This window comes from Thrips palmi, unplaced genomic scaffold (assembly GCF_012932325.1).
Source record: "Thrips palmi isolate BJ-2018 unplaced genomic scaffold, TpBJ-2018v1 HiC_scaffold_3, whole genome shotgun sequence".
NCBI classification, from domain to species: Eukaryota; Metazoa; Arthropoda; class Insecta; order Thysanoptera; family Thripidae; genus Thrips; species Thrips palmi.
In genome coordinates, this window is record NW_023144630.1 from 1065117 (window position 1) to 1081777 (window position 16661).

Consider the following 16661-nt stretch of genomic DNA (forward strand, 5'->3'; position numbering starts at 1 on the left):
TTCCCAAATGTTGTTTTATTTTGGGAAAAGAACACGGAACACGTTTGATTTCGACCGTTTAAATTTTTTGGGTAAAATACTACACGAACATTACGAGTTGATCACAATTTAATCACAAATTCTGTCGTTTCTCGTTATTTATGTACACACAACGTCTTCCAGAAAAGACATCGTTTACTTGGCCTCAGCAAAGCCAACGCGGTTGTTCTTCATGTCGAACTCGGTGTAGTATTTGCCGATGAAGACATCTCCCAAGATCCACAGGGGACCAGCGGGGGGAGCGATGTCCATACCCATGAAACCAGAGAGGCACATGGACTGGCCCATCTGAGAGATCTAAGGAAAACAGAGAATGGATTAGTGCAAGACTCATCGCGAAATGCTGGAGACTTCAACAGTGGACCTGCAACGTAGGTACAGCCCACACTTCCGGGGAACCACATTTACCTGCAGGACGTAGTCCTTGCCCTCCAGGGTGAAGGTCTTTCCGTTGATGACGAAGTCCAGCTTGGGCAGACTGTCGAGCTTGCTGCAGTCGATCTGGGGAAAAGTAAGAAGGAATTGTTATACGTGGTCGCATTAGGCTGACATTAGACCAGTATTTTAAACACTGCTAAAGAAAGCTTTGAAAAACTCCCGGAGAACTTTTCGAAAAAATAAAAATGGCCGTTAATCTTGATGAGAAAATTCCAAAAACTTCAATTTTTCTATCCCGTTTGAGCTTTTCTACGGATTAAAGGACTAAAATATCCTTTTAACAACGTAGCCTTTAGAAATTTCAACTGGAGTTTCGGAACGGAATGTGGTATTTTCGTATTTTTCAATTTATTCCAAACAGTGCATGGTGGGCCGGAAGACCAGTGGAGTCGGCCAAAATTCTAGAAGCGTTTTAAGCTCCGAGTCGCTAAATAGGATTCGAACCGAACGTGTGACCCCACCAATGGATGGATTGCTCTTGGAACGAGGAATCATTGATGGGGTCACACGTTTGGGTCGAATCTTGTTTAGCGACTCAGGAGCTCAAAACGCGTCTTGAGTTTCGGCCGCCTCCACCGGTCTTCTGGCCCACTGTGCATAGTGCAACAGCCCACGCACCATGTACTCTCCGCCGACGATCTTGGTGCCACCGATGAGCTCGTTGAGCTTGTTGACCTCGGCGACGGGACCGGCGATGAGGGAGGTGCCGGTGTCGGCGATGGCCTGGCAGCCACCCTCGCAGAAGGTCTTGCCCTGGACGGAGATGCTGTATCAAGTCAAAAAGTAAGAAAGATTAGAAAAAATTAGAAACTCTCTCAGGCTTATTTTTCACGTGAGACAAAGCTGATTAATCTTAATAACAGTTTTTCAAGAACTTTTAACTAAGATAGGTCATCGTCTCATTTGTTCAAAAGTAAGAAAGATCAGTAAAAATGAAAAACCCCACACAGGTTTATTGGCGTGAGACAAAGATGATTAATCTTACAACAGCCTTAAAGGAATTGTTTTATTCTAAGATAGGTCATCGTCTCATTTGTTCACACGTTAGTAGCTTCATTCCACAGCTTTCCTCCCTAAAGTTATGCAGATTTTTTACTTGCATCTACAGTATAGCCATTTTTGTAGTTCGATCAGTGATCGAGAAAGTCAAACACTCCAGAAAGTCGACAAGAGAAGACCTACCCGTCCACGGCGAACTGCCAGTAGCCCTGCCTGGTCACGGGCACGTAGGTGAAGTTGCCCTTGTAGAGCTCGGGGTCGGAACCGCCAAGGATCAGCTCGCCACCCTTGTCGCCAGAGGCGGCGTCCCTGCAGTTGAAAAGAGAGAGTGAATGTGTTGAAGGCAAAGTGGAGCGTCATAACCGGCCACACTGTGAAAATTTTTCGCTAGTTCAGGACTGTGAATACCACACGATGAAAAACTCACGAAGTATTTCAAGCATATGTGTAATACTCAAACTATTTAGATTCTCATTCGAAAAGTCAGTTCGCAAATTACGAAGCAGTTTCTTAAGCTTGTATATATGCTATTAGTTATTAGTTATATTATTATATAGTTATATTGTTAGTTTTCCAAAGTGCATCATCACACATTGATAACATTTCTATCGAAACTCCTCTACTTTTGCAAGGGCGTCGCGCCAATGTCATCAACGAGCCCGATGACATTCTTGTGACGCAAATTAGCCGCACAAATTTTGACATCAGTAACAGCCAAAATTTCTACAGTGCACACAGCGAAAATGATCACTGACCTGCTCAAGTAGAAAGAGAAGACAGCGTCGTCAACGGCTCCCTGCTCGACCAGGTTGTCGAACACGGGCGTGACACCGCCGACGGAGATGGTCCTGTATCCCATACCAAGGATGCCGTCGAACTTGGCAGCGACGAAGGTCATGCCAGGCTCGTTGGTGGCCTCGGCGAAGATCTGGTCCTTGGCCGAGACGCCACCGATCTACAAAAGATTTAAACCGTGAAAATTAAACAGTGATCCTCTTCGTGAAGCCGTCTCCCAAGTCACACAGCAAAAAATCTGCGATTACTACATTTGAGAGGCCTCGGTTCGAAAGCGAATCTCCTCGCGAATCTCCTGCTTGGTCGTGAGCGGCTCTGTGTGAATTGTGACAGGGACAGAAAACTTACGGTCACTGTGTCAGAAGAGTAGAAGCCGGAGAGGCTGCCAGATCCGTAATGGATGGCGAACTTCTTGCCGTTCTTCTTGTAGGTGCTCGACTTGCGGCTGTTGTACTTCTTGTGCATCACTGAAGCATAGAAAATTTAAAGGGTTAACTGATCCACACTGTAAAAATTTTAGTCGTCACTTGATGACAAGTTGAACCTTTCCTTAAAAGGATGTCATATCACATTTGATGACAAATGACGCCCATGCAGTAAGTTAAGGAGCCTTAATGAACATGTTACGTATCGGTTCAAATTTCATATTTTTGTTGGTTAAAAGCGGTAAAGTTGAAGTCTACTCACGGCAGGCAATGTTCCAGAAGTGGCACTTCTTGGAGGGCACCCACAAGTTGGAGGAGCCAGTGTCGAAGATGACGCGGAAGCTCTGGGGTGGAGTACCAATGCTGATGGGTCCGAAGTACTGGGCCTGGCATCGAAAACAAAAACGGATTTATGTCTCGAATAGGTGTGGTTTTCGTTACCAGTGCAAGCAAGAAGATGCACGTGTCAACTTTGATGAGTGGTCCCCGAGAAACGACTTACATTCATGTAGTTGGAAAGAGAGACGTGGCCCGATGGGGTGGACGCAACTCCATACTTCATTTGAAGCGGTTGAGACGAAATGTCGACGTCACGGAGCTGATGGCGGACAGACTCCGTGCGGTACAAGGGCACCCTGTAATATAAAAATTAAGACGGTTACGCAAGTCGAAGCAGAGATTTTCTTATTCTTTTGTGCCTGCACTAAAAGATCTAACGTGTACTTAGTACACTCCTATTCAGTACACTCTTATAGGAGTGTACTTAATACTTTTCTAGTACTCTCCCACAGATGTGCAGAGTAGAAAGCGCCCCCTCATCTCATTTTCTGAATTCCATGATTTATGCGTGTCTATCTTACTCCTAGATGTGTACCAAAAAGTACACAGAGATGTGTGGCCAAGATTATTGTACGGTTTCTGGCTGCGGGTATGAGGCAACCCTTCAACGCATTCTACGTAGAGAGGAACACTCTTGTCAGCCTAATCAGTGAGTAATCTTATTGTCACTACGCAGCGGTTTTCGCAAACGCCCCGAACGTCCACACAGCTGATGGTCACAGTGCATCGAGACGATACGATGGCGAGTACGAGAACTACTCCCACAGTGGGCCGGATGACAGGCGCGTTCTCTCCCGACTGTGACGCCATAACGTGACAACGCGCATGTCACATTCGCCCACATGCGACTATACAATATAATCAGATCGTTCAAAAATTGAAAAAGAACGAGTCTGACAAAAATATTGCCAGTAAAATTTAACCATTAATGGAAGTGCTCTGTTCGGAAAGCGCGATTCCACACCGTCGTGTGGAGCTTATCTAGAGGATATCGGACTTGGAACCCATCAGTAACAGGTTAATACAGAAGGTCAAAAGTCAATTGGATTTTTATCTGCTCAGGTAATCTTTAAGTAGTTTGCAATGAAGGAAATGTGCAGATTCAGAGAGCTTGATAGGGTGGACTCCTGTTCATACGTCAATGCGCTTCCCCCTTTTTTCCCTACTTTATTTCAGGAGCATGCGGTATGTGCACTCCGTTGCGCATACCTGCATGAACACTGCAATTGCTTTGCTTCAAACAGAAGGAACGGGGTACATGTAGATGCACCACGTGGTGTCCACATCCACACGCCCAGACAAACTCCATGTGGAGTGCATGCCACGTGCTCTAGCAAGTGGAGTATGCATGCCATGCATGCTCCAGGTGAAGAGTGAATACCAGGCATGTGCTCCAGATGGAGTATAGATACCAGGCATGCTCCAGATGGAGTATAGATACCAGACATGCTCCAGGTGGAGTGTGAATACCAGGCATGCTCCAGGTGGTGTGTGAATACCGGGCATGCTCCAGGTGGAGTGTAAATACCAGCCACGCTCCAGGTGGAGTTTGATTGAATATACCAGGCGTGCTCTCCAGGTGGAGTGGCACGCTTCAACCCGAGGCATCACTCAAAATGTCTCGTGAAGAAAGTTCCTACAATACGAAAGAAATGGCGCAAGCATAATATGTACGAAGTTACTTTCTCTTCGGATTACGAAGACTTTTCTTTGTAGCTTACAAGAAAAATACTAAAAAAAATTGTATTTTGAAGAAATATTGCTTCGTATTATGCACTGTGAAAATTTGTTGTCTCTTTATGACAAAATCGTGGATGATATTTTCATATCACTTTCAAATGATCGCAATCTCATCACAAACTGATGACATTTTTATCAAAGCTGGGGAGGGGCGTGACAACAATGTCATCATTTGCTTTGAAGACATTGTTGTGAGGAAAATTAGCCTTGAAACTGTCATCAAGAGACGACTCGAATTTTCACAGTGTGCTTGCTCTGAATTCACTGTAACGTAGCTAAAGTCTCATTGTAAGACATTTGGAGCGCTCTCGAGCTGGATAGCGTGCTGGAATGGCGGAATGACCCCCAAGCGAACAATGCATGCTTTGCGTACCTGGTGAACGCCCCACAGGCAATCGCCAGAACGGCGAGGAGGGTTGCAGCGCGAAGCATGGTGCTGACGGCTGCCATCTTGGACGACAGCTGTGTTGCCACAAGACCCGTCCGCGCGACGGGTTCACGTTTTATTCTCCCATCAAGGGTTCGGCCTCGAGTGGCAGATAAGGCAAGCGGCCAGCACTGCTTTGATTGAACACAGATTGTCAAAACAGTAAACTGTTTCTAAGTGAGCGCCATTGGTACACTGCGAAGAAAAAGGAATGATAATTATCCCCCCAAAGAACACGAAACACTCACGAAGCAGTCAAAGGACGTCAAAATGACGTCAGTCAAAGGACGTCAAAATGACGTCAAAATGATGCTTATTTTGTCGAAATTTTGACAAAAATTTGTCATATTGACATCAAAATGACGTCACTGTGAGCGTTTCGTGTTCTTATTGGGTTATGACGCTTCGTACACACTTAATGTGTTTGCACAATTTGGTGCGTGGTCCCCCACAACTGAAACATGCGAAATTTTTCGGGCAAATTTGTACGCAGAATGGCGCAGGTTCCTGGGAGATGGCGTAGAGGAGTTCACAAGGAGTTTTTCGGTACAAATTGTCTTAATTTGTGTTCTTTTTAACCGCTCCAACAGATGTGGAGAACTTTTACTTATCGTTTCCTGAATGAAAATTTAATAAAGTAACCGTATTGTGCAATTGAGCAGACACACGGACCAACACTTCAAAGTGTTTCCCGACCTTCGTCCAGAAAAGTAAAAGTCTGGAGCAAGAAATTGAGCAAAATATTGTGTTTAATAACAACAACAACTTATGGTGTGCATCTGCGTCATTCAGTCGACAGATCGGTTTCTATAGTGCCTTGATTTGATCTGTTGTCTAATCGATAGCAACGCCTGAGACACAAGTTTGCTGAACGAAGTCCTGCACCGATACACTGATACACATGAGCACGTGGTATCTCGGGAATGGTTAACGAGGGGAAGCATGACCTCATGCCATGAACAAGCGCTTTTACTCAAAAGTCTACCAAGGGTTTCTTTTTTCTATTTCACCTAAATAAAACTCTGTACTAGTCAGTCACGCAATACGAAGGTTCCTTTTGTACTATTGTCCACTTGTATTACATAACTATTCCCTAGTAAAACACAAAGCTGTATTCCAGGAATACCGGTTCATTCCCAGGAGAAGGTTTTCCCACCTGAGAGGCATGCCCCTGTAAGTAGGCAACTTTTGAGACCCCCTCAACGTTTCTAGATACGCGATTGGACAAAGCTGCAATTTATTTTCTCTGTATTTAAGTCAAGTTTTGCGGTTGCTTTTTGTTTTTTTTTTGGGATGGACGGGCCAACGAATGAGCCCACATCTGCACAAGTATGAAGCGGTCACGCAAGCGCCGCTACCGCTGACCGTGAAAATGAACTCGGCCTTCTCACTCGCACCCACAGCGCGCGGCCGCGCATGCATGTCGCGCGAGCATTGCGTGGCACGACGGGCCCACAGCGTACCAGGCGCACAGTGGGCCAGAAGACCGGTGGAGGCGGCCAAGACTTTAGACGCGTTTTGAGCTCCAGAGTCGCTAAACAGGACTCGAACCGAGCGAGTGACCCCACCAATGAATTTCTCGTTCGGAGAGCAATCCATTGGTGGGGTAACACGTTCGGTTCGAGTCCCATTTAGCGACTCTGGAGCTCAAAACGCGTCCGGGATTTTGACCGACTCCACTGGTCTTCTGGAACACAGTGCGCCATGGCAGCCAAGGTTCAGCAGAGCCACATGCCCTTTTGTTCACTTACCAGTGTGGTCAGCGCCGCGTCCAGTGACGAGGCGGAGGGCCGAGACGACAAAGACAGCGACGGGAGGAACGCCACGAACACGTTGTTTATATCCTTGCTACAGACGGCGAGGCCGAGCCACAACATTGTGCCTACATTGCAACAATTGTGTGATTCTGTGAAGTCGCACATTACCCCTGTAGGTAGGCTACTTTCGCGACATCCCCCCCCCCTTCCCCTGAACCCTTCCCTGGATCCGCCCATGGGGCTAGTTCAGCGGTTCCCAACCTTTTTCGGTTCGCGACCCCAAATTTGATACAAAAAATTTCCGCGACCCCCAGGAAAAATTTCGCGACCCCACGCGACCCCTCCTTTAGCATGTCTTTGATACAAAGTGCGATAATTCACCTTAGTTTGGGAGCAGTATTGCCGCAAAGTTGATCAAAACGGCCACAAATGTCTTTGAAAAATCGTGTTTTGGGCCGACTTTATGCAGCCTCTGCGTCTGATCCGAGGAGGTATTTCGTCCTCCCTCAACGGGCATTTGGCCTTTGGACCTTCCTTTAGCATGCCTTTGTTACGGAGTGTAATTATCTGCCTTAGTTTGGGAGCAGTATTGCCACAAAGTTGATCAAAACGTTCACAAATGTCTTTGAAAAATCGTGTTTTGGGCCGACTTTAAGCAGCCTTTGCGTCTGATCCGAGGCGGTATCTCGTCCTCCCTCAACGGGCATTTGGTCTTTGGACCTTCCTTTAACATGCCTTTGTTACGGAGTGCGATTGTCGGCCTTAGTTTGGGAGCAGTATTGTCTCAAAGTGGATCAAAATGACATTCAAAGGCATTTTATACTGTTTTCATCAACTTTGAGACAATACTGCTCCCAAACTAAGGCCGATAATCGCACTCCGTAACAAAGGCATGCTAAAGGAAGGTCCAAAGACCAAATGCCCGCTGAGGGAGAACGAAATACCGCCTCGGATCAGACGCAGTTGCTGCTCAAAGTCGGCCTAAAACACGAGTTTTCAAAGTCATTTTCGACCGTTTTGAACAATTCTGCCAGCCGGGAAACAGCCACGACCCCAGGCGACCCCAACCACCTCGCCGCGACCCTTCGAAATTTTTTCGCGACCCCATTTGGGGTCGCGACCCCAAGGTTGGGAACCGCTGGGCTAGTTGCCTACCTTCAGGCCGAGACCAGATCTGCCGCTGGGGCAGCGGGCGCCTCCCCCGCGGCTCCCCCTGGAGCCGCTACTGCGGTGTGACTGCGCGCTGTGTTTGGGCGCTCGTGGCCTCCGGGACAGCACGACGCCAATGGCACTGTACAAAAGCGTGACGGTCTGATGGAGTGGAGTCTGCCACAGTGGGCGAGACGACCGGTGGAGGTGGTCAAAATCAGGGGGCTGCCACGCCAATGGTCAGTGGGGGCAATGCGCGAGACCACGCAAAACCGGAGTACGGTCACAAGTTTGGTTCGAGTCCCATTCAGCGACTCTGGAGCTCAAAACGCGTCCGGGATTATGACCGCCTCCACCAGGGCGGCGGTGTCTCGGTGCGCACTGCGCTGGGCACCTCAGCGATTGCAATTTGTACCCCGGGAGGACGCGCCAAGAGTCCCGTCCCGAGTCCAAAATTCCGTCCCCAAAATTTTGACGTAATCCGGGGTAATCTTGCGTGATCCAAAGGTAATCCAGGAAAAGTTTTGTAGTAATCCGGAGGTAATCCGTAATCCGGCTGACACGAAATTTACCAGTTGTTACCCCCTCGGGTCCAGCCGCTGCCCGAAATGGCATGCGATCATGTGTGATCTAGCCCTTAATGGCAATGGTAATGGCAGGGTAGGCCACCGTCTCCACTGCGGTGTGTAGCGGGCCGGGTGGGTGGCCTACCTCGCAGGCGCTATACCGGCAGGGGCAGGGTAGGCCACCGCCTCCACTGCGGTGTGTAGCGGGCCGGGTGGGTGGCCTACCTCCCATTACCATTACCATTAAGGGCTATACCGGCAGGGGCAGGGTAGGCCACCGTCTCCACTGCGGTGTGTAGCGGGCCGGGTGGGTGGCCTACCTCGCAGGCGCTATACCGGCAGGGGCAGGGTAGGCCACCGCCTCCACTGCGGTGTGTAGCGGGCCGGGTGGGTAGGCGCTACCATTACCATTAAGGGCTAGACCACACGTCATCGTATGCCGTTTCGGGCCCGACACAAGCTCGCCTGCACTGCAAAACGAGACCCGGCCGTCCATACTAGGGTCGCTGGGAAATGTGAGGTCTGTGCCAAGGGGTTCAATGTGGTATCGTGATCGTGTGCTGGGACAGTGCCCCACCCGCCTGCCAGGCACTCGGATGACTGGAGACCCTCCGGAGCTCCCCTCCTCCAAGCTGTCACACTGGCCAAGAGCGCCAAACGCTGCTCAGCAGCCACAACCTGCCGATGCCGTCATTTTCATGCGAAGGTGTAACAGGAAATTCAGAAACCCCAAGCATTTTGTATAATTAAATCATTTATTTTGAAGGCCGTCTTTAAAAAATACTACATGACTCTTAAAAGTTAAAACAATTGGTTTCTTGATAAAAACAAATTACAATGATATTGATAAAATAATCCTTTCAGAAAATATAAAACACAATAAGCAAAGGCCTAAAAAAAAATCATGAAGTGCCTTTCAATCAACACAGCCAGTAGTGATAGGTTCAACAATGAACGCATCATGCCTGTCCTCGATTTCAATCAAGAAGCAAACAAATGACAGACATTCGACACGAACCGCTTCATACTCATTCATATCCGCACATCGATGGATGAATGGAATAAATCCACCTGGCTCTGCGCGGTATGCAGGCTGCACATGCAGTTTCTGAATAATTGCAAAGAAACTAGGGTTGCAATCAGTGCACAGATCATCGCAGTCACAATCTGAAACCCTCAAATATGTATGAACTCTGCCATAAAATACTCCATTATTCTTTTGATAGCGGACACAAGATGAAATGTTTTTAGAACCCTCATCATAAGCAACAGAAGAGAACAGTGTGTTCTTACGAGTATTCAATATTCTGTCAAACAGATAAAAATTGTGACTACTTAATTTTAAAGGGGCAAGGGCAACATACACAATTTCAGGCAAAATGGAAGTGCGGTGAAGTTTCCCCACAAGACCATAATGCCCATACATACAAGAAACTTCAAGCTTCTTCCCACTCCTGGACAATTTTTCACAAAACACATGAGCTGGTCTTCCAGCACCTGCTTGCACAGGCTTAAGTTTTGACACATGCAGAAACAGTGAAGCAGCTGATGTAACCTGCAAGTCTTCTTGCTGATTACCTAGAGCATATTTTCTCAATGTCTCATTCAGCCTGTCAAAAGGAGAACATGAAGTGACCCATAATGGGCCAAAATCCTTCACAACAGAAGAAAGATGCATGAGTAGATGAACATAAGATGTCATGAAAGAACTTCCATACAGATCTTGAAACCTACTACAATAATCTGTAAGCATTTCAGTAGCTGAGTCGAGATCTTGCTCAGTCACAAAGTCCTTGTTTAACAAGTACAAGCCATACACAAGCAGCATGTGATGTTCAAAATGATACACAGACATAATATCTTGCAGCAGTGGAAGAGAATACATCATCAAATTAACTTTCAGCTCAGAGGCATCCCATGAACTTCCATAAGTAGCATAGGATCGGGGAAGTTTTTCAACATAGTATGGTGGTCTGATTGCACAAAGCCGGCGGTCATACAGCGGCAAGAACCCAAACAAGGAAGCTGGGTGCTTGTGATTGTCCTCACTGAAGTGAATTTTGTTCAAAAGTCTTGAGATTCCAATGTATGTGTCATGCATGTCAATTGCTGTTGTTTCAATAGGGCGATGCACAAACGATAAAGCACTAGTGCCTTTCACTCCATACACCGATCTTCTTGCTTTCATTGCTTTCTGTGCATGCACAATAGTCTCATCATAAGTTCTCTTCTGAGGGTACCGTTGAAACTTATATATTCCCTGATTGTTCTCCTTGACACTTCTTACCTTGCACCTTGCGCATCCAAAGGTACTGGTGTGATGCGACAAATTGAGAAACAACGCTTTGGCGGGGAGATCACAGGTGCCACAGATGACGATCCCTTTGACTAACACAGGGTCGGACTTTTCGGGAACCTTGAACTGCACCCCTTTGTTCAGGGAATGGAAATCTTCTCGGATTCCTTTCAGGAAAAGATGAGGCACAGGTTTGCGAGGCCCAAACCAGATTCCAGCAAGTATCACATTTTCTGGTTTAGATCTCTCAACAAACGGCAATTCATTGATCACTAAATAAAATGGCCAAATTTGATTGTCAGATGGTTTGGCAATGCTCACTCCTTTGGTGTACCAGGTGAAGGAAATGTTGTTAGGTTCAGCAAGTATGTTGCCCCTGGCACTCAAATTCTTGTAAATTTGACCGTCGTATATATCATCATAAGTACTTACTCCCTGCTTATTTCTGTTTAGTCTTTGGAGTAACAACTTGTGAAAGCCCGCTCTGCCATATAGTGCTTCAAGCTGAGGAAGCACAGGAACTTCAATGAAGAATGCAACTCCTCTCCGTTGATTGCACTGGCCACACACTTGCGTCTTACTCTTTAAACTTTCGAAACAAGTTGTGCAGTAATAGTGCCGAACAACCAGAGACTTACTCTTGGCAAAATGCTTTTTGAACAACCGTAGATTATTTGTGCACAGGTTGGATGGGGGGCAATGAATAGAAATTAACTGCAAAATGTCATCCAAGCAAGATCTTGACAGATTGTGGGAGAAAGCTAAAGTTAATATGGACAGCATGCTTTCATTGAGAGTGATGGGCGCACCAAAATAAAGTGATGGATCTGTGTCATCTAAGTCATCATCAAACTCATTGTCACTTGCATCTGAGTCACGATCAAATGCTGGCTCTTCAAAGGAAGCATTCAGCTTCTGTAAAGCTGCTGCTGTAGAGGGACCGTCTTCATCCGGATCTTCTAAAGAACTTCCTTCACCTGTAAGAGTAGCACAACAAAAATGGAAAATGGTAAGAAACTGTTTTCAGATTCAAAACCATTAGACTGATACAATATGGATTGTCAGAATAATTATTCCAAACAACACAACAAAGATACTTACTTGAGTGCACTGAAGCACCTCCATCATCTGACATGGCGTCATCTGACAGAGTACTGCCGAAACCAGTTTCAGCCTTTTCAGTATCTTTCTCTACTTCTTTCTCAACTTCTTCAGCATCCTCAGCAGTCTCAAGTTCATCTTCAGCAGTGAGGTTTGGAGGTTCAGGAGTGGAATGAGAACGCTCCCTGCAAGATAATCAATGTTTAGCAGAGCTAGTCAAAGAGAAGAAGGACTGAGATGAGGAATGATACACTATCTTACTCGTCATTTTCCTGTCCGGTTGGTTGGTTGAGTGGAGCTTCCGCAGCGCTTTCATCCGAAGAGTCCCCACTGGTAGCATCGCTTTGGACGACAGGATCGACTCGGCGACGAGTGGCTGGCCGTCGGCCTGCCGCACGGGCAGATCGCTTCACCATTTCTGCAGAAACAAAACAATTGGAAGCATGAAAAGTGTTGTGCCTGAAACGACACAGGCAATGGGTTTCACTAGGTTTCACTGCAAGTGACGAGATGCAATAACCACCCGCAGTGGCTCGCGAGAAGAAGTACATGATTAAAGAGCAGCTTCACAATTTACGACATTGTCGGGAAAGAACAAGAGTAAACGAAAATAAATAACAAAACCAGAACACGATTGTTGATAAGCACATAACCTGCACGCACCTGTTGAGTATTATCCGAGAAGTACCACTTGTCAGCTGTTCGGTATCTAGCAGAGGCCACAAAATAATGCCCAAGATCCAAACCGAAATGGATTTGCCACAGAAAGCGAGTGCAATCTGACTAGAACATCTTTTCTGCAGCAGCCTCTTGACGTACGGCGCGGCGCGGACTTGAAAGGTTTTTGTAAATTTTCATAATACTATCCAACATGATTCATGATTTAATTTCATACTTCATCATCGGACTGACAGTCTTATATGTCTTCTGGCAGGAACCATAATTTTTTCTTTTCTTAATTTTAAATGGTTTGAACAAATGTAACGCTTTGGTTTCAAATTGTACGTGTTTGAATACTACCCTTAGTTTTTGCAAAGTTTGCAGCCTAGTAGCTCTGAAGTGTTGAGGAAGGCTGTGAGTCACACACACATGCACAATCACCTGTTGCTGTCTGTGTTTGTGTGTGTGTGTGTGAGTGTAATGTTGTGATTCTGTGTTGTGAACCGAGTTTCAACAAAAAAAATAATGGCTTCAAAATATGTATTGGTGTTTTGGACCAAGTCGAAAAAGATAAACATTGTACTAGAAGGGTCGTTTGTTAAGTCTTTTGATGATAATGGAGATGAAATACCTCTTAGTGAAGGAACTTTTCGAATGGTTTCTATTGGAGGCAAGGAACATGAAGCCAAAATTCTTAGAATCTGTTGTAAGTGACAAGAAAATGCACAATTTTCTCCTTCGTAGATGTGCTTAAAGATTTTAGTCTGCTCTTTCTTCTTGTTCCTATCATTCACCATCATTAATTCAAAATTTTCTTTTGCAGCCTCCAAGAAGCACCTAGAGTCACTCCTGGTAACCAAAGAAGGAGAAATACTTATGTTTGGGTCTAAGCCACCACCTCTTGACTTGCTGGCTCAGAAGAGTAAATTGGTTGATGAAGGCGCCGAGGATCAGAAGCCAGATAAGGACATTTCGAAACCCAAGAAAGCTAGTGAAGATCTGTTTTCTCAGACACGTCTCACCTTAGAAGAGGCGTCTAAATGTAATCATGGATGTGTGTCTTGCTGCGGTGGAACTTTGCCACCATTCCCTAAACGTAATTTGACTCTTCCACTTGATTCATTTGGCATCAGCTTTTTGTCAGCACCGCATTGATTTTAAAAATTCTCTCCAGTTCCAGATGGGTTTATCACTGCTCTAGTGTCTTTGGCAGAATATTTTCAGCAATTCCAGAGAGCTACAGAAAACACTGTAGTTCCTGATTCTGTTAAAAAGACAAACATGGGCAAGAATTTGAACTCATGGCAGTGGGCCTCTCGGGAAAAGGTTTGTATGAATTCCTGCTTTGCAATTGCTGGATAGTTAAATGAGATCACTACTTTAATTGTCTTTTTTAGATTGAGCTGAGGAAAGGCTCTGGTGTCTGGGTAGATGCCATCAAACTTGAAAAGATTATTGGACAAGCAGAAATTACTAAAAAGCCTCCACATCAAACACTAGTAAAAAGTTTATTAACTCATCTCCTTGGAATTGAAAGATACATTGAAACCTCTGCTGAGAAAATCAATCGCCGTCTGCTGTCTGCAGTAGTTGGTAAGCATCATACCATACATGAGCTAACAATTGATTTGTTCTCAATAAAATTGTAATTCTTGTATATTTCACCAAATTTCAGGTTACACGAATGACAAATACCCAGACTTAGCTCAACCCATTGAGCGCTATTACAGATGCATCAATTTAAATCGAGGGTACCTGCAGAAGAGGAAAAATGAAGGTGTTTTCGAAAACATTTATGATACTGAATATGATGGAACTGGAAGAGTGCGGAGGTCAGACCCTGGACGCAGCTCACGCAGAAATTTTACAGAGGAGTCAAGTGATACTCGCTCAAAGCGACCTAGAAGAACTTCTGGTCGGGCTGCGCAGCCTTCTACTGACACCGAAATGTCCCTCGATCAGTTTGACTCGTATAGTAACCTCGATGGTCCAGATCAACTTATGATCCCCCTTGACTGTGAGGATGGCGAAGATATCCCTATTGTATCTAGTAATGATATTAACAAAATAATTGTTGTGCAAAACGGCAATGACATTACCTTACCTCAAACAAATAGTGCTTCCAGCTACAGCAAAGGTTCCTCCTACCTTCCACCCGAAATGTTAGAAAACACTGATTTTGATATAACTTTCGAAGATGTCAACCCAAATCGGTCAAACGTTAAACTTGAGGAGGATAGTGATTATATTGAGGGTGCATTGGATTTTCCTCTATAAAAACAAGAACAAACTTTTCCAATGAAATTGTTGAGTGTCTCTTATCTTGTCAAACTTAAACAATAAACTGAGTATTTTATTGATCCAGTTTAAATAAATACGTACATTTAAAACTTACTGTTTCTCGTATTTGCTTGCTTTCCATGAGTCAACTGACTTAGGTGCCCCCTATCCTACACCCCTTGAAAGTACGTAACGGGGTACAAAAGCCCCTGTTGATAGGCAACTTGACATACGATTGCTCCCTCGTAATGTAACATTGATGCAACGGGCGGATCTTGTCCGATTGTTCGGCTGCACGTGTTTTTCGCGATCAACCATGCCATGGACTGGCCGCACAGTGCACAGTGGGCCAGAAGGCCGGTGCTGGTGGTCAAAATCCCGGACGGATTTTGAGCTCAAGATTCGCCAAATAGGGCTCGAACCGAACGTGTGACCCCACCAATGGATTGCTCTCCAAACGAGGAATGCATTGGTGGGGTCTACGGCTCGGTTCGAGTCCTGTTTAGCGACCCTGGAGCTCAAAACGTGTCTGGAATTTTCGCCGCCTCCACCGGTCTTCTGGCCCACTGTGCAGTGGTTGATGGCGTGGAAAGTCTTGGCGGGATTGCCTGCTTCGGGACGGGGCAGTGCAGACAGGCCGTAGGGAAGGCCCAAGGCAATGGAGGGCTTCCGTCGAGTGCTGCAACAAAGCACCGCGCCCACGGAAAACAGATTAGTACCTGCCGAGCCACTCCGAAGACTCAAGTCGACGCTCTGTCTCTCTCGCACCCCTACGGGTCGCCTCACGAGAGAGAGTAGAGAGAGAGAGAGAAAGCAGAGCTCGGAATGAGTCAACAGGCCGCTGTGCTGTCCGCTGCAACCAGGTTCTGTAACAAGTTCAAATTTTGCTCCTTGCTGAAAGAAAGAAAATACTGGCCAAGCGTTCAACTTCAACAAGATTCCCAACAACTTCCTTTTTTTTTCATTTTCAAAAAAGTAAATAATAATTCTGCAGTGTAGACGGAGTAGGTAGCGTCGGGGACGACTCTGTTTGCGGATCGTGGCTCCCGTTTCCCGCTTCCCGGACGGAGTGGCGGGAGCGGACGCCGCTGGCTTTCCACCATTTGCTTTCCACTGCCGTTGCTGCGCGCTGTACCATTCCACGCGCGAAAGGGAAAGGTGGGAAAGGGCAAGGGCCCCGAGTCGCCCTTGAACGGCCCGACGGCACAGTGGCTTTGCCAGAAGACCAGCGCGGCGACCAAAACGCCACGCGCGTTTTGAGCTCCAGAGTCGCTAAACAGGACTCGAACCGAGCGTGTGACCCCACCAATGGATTCCTCGTTCGGAGAGCAATCCATTGGTGGGGTCACACGTTCGGTTCAAGCCCTATTTATCGACTCTGATACTCAAAACGCGCCAGGGATTTTGACCACCTCCACCGGTCTTCTGGCCCACTGTGAACGGCCACGCTCTAATTGCCTCACGTCCGCAATTGAGCAGCAGTAAGTACAGTAGACAGCCGGAGAGTGCAAGGTAGGTCCAGGTGGGAAGAAAGATGGGCGGATAGGTAGATGGGGCGATAGCGCGACGGACTGGGCTGATAGCGCGGGAGGAGGAATACCGCGACTTCCGCACGCTCTGTCTCTCTCGCACCCGTTGGGGCCCTCGTCG

At 46.5% G+C, this 16661-nt stretch overlaps 3 protein-coding genes across 4 annotated transcripts; 1 reads left to right on the top strand and 2 right to left on the bottom strand.

Moving 5' to 3' along the window:
• Positions 1-90: 90 nt before the first annotated feature.
• On the bottom strand, positions 91-7084 carry LOC117647790 (lysosomal aspartic protease-like). Of its 2 annotated transcripts, none has more exons than XM_034389705.1 (10): positions 6954-7084; positions 5149-5333; positions 3199-3331; positions 2959-3082; positions 2620-2738; positions 2232-2431; positions 1660-1785; positions 1096-1243; positions 448-540; positions 91-336 (listed from the first exon to the last, which is right to left on the bottom strand). In XM_034389705.1, exons 1-10 carry the CDS (start codon positions 7077-7079, stop codon positions 175-177), a joined length of 1416 nt encoding a protein of 471 aa, XP_034245596.1. In that variant the 5' UTR covers positions 7080-7084; the 3' UTR covers positions 91-174. The 2 variants fall into 2 exon arrangements, with proteins under 2 accessions (XP_034245596.1, XP_034245595.1); XM_034389704.1 differs by having other exon boundaries at positions 5149-5336.
• A 2326-nt stretch (positions 7085-9410) lies between these two features.
• On the bottom strand, positions 9411-13046 carry LOC117647789. Its single transcript, XM_034389702.1, has 4 exons — positions 12735-13046; positions 12333-12489; positions 12072-12256; positions 9411-11947 (listed from the first exon to the last, which is right to left on the bottom strand). The coding sequence occupies exons 2-4, from the start codon at positions 12485-12487 to the stop codon at positions 9591-9593; spliced, it is 2697 nt and encodes an 898-aa protein (XP_034245593.1). The 5' UTR covers positions 12488-12489; positions 12735-13046; the 3' UTR covers positions 9411-9590.
• Positions 13047-13153: 107 nt separating this feature from the next.
• Positions 13154-15125, top strand: LOC117647792. The gene is made up of 5 exons (XM_034389706.1): positions 13154-13437; positions 13555-13827; positions 13906-14057; positions 14129-14324; positions 14407-15125. Exons 1-5 carry the CDS (start codon positions 13257-13259, stop codon positions 15006-15008), a joined length of 1404 nt encoding a protein of 467 aa, XP_034245597.1. The 5' UTR covers positions 13154-13256; the 3' UTR covers positions 15009-15125.
• The last annotated feature ends 1536 nt before the right edge of the window (positions 15126-16661 follow it).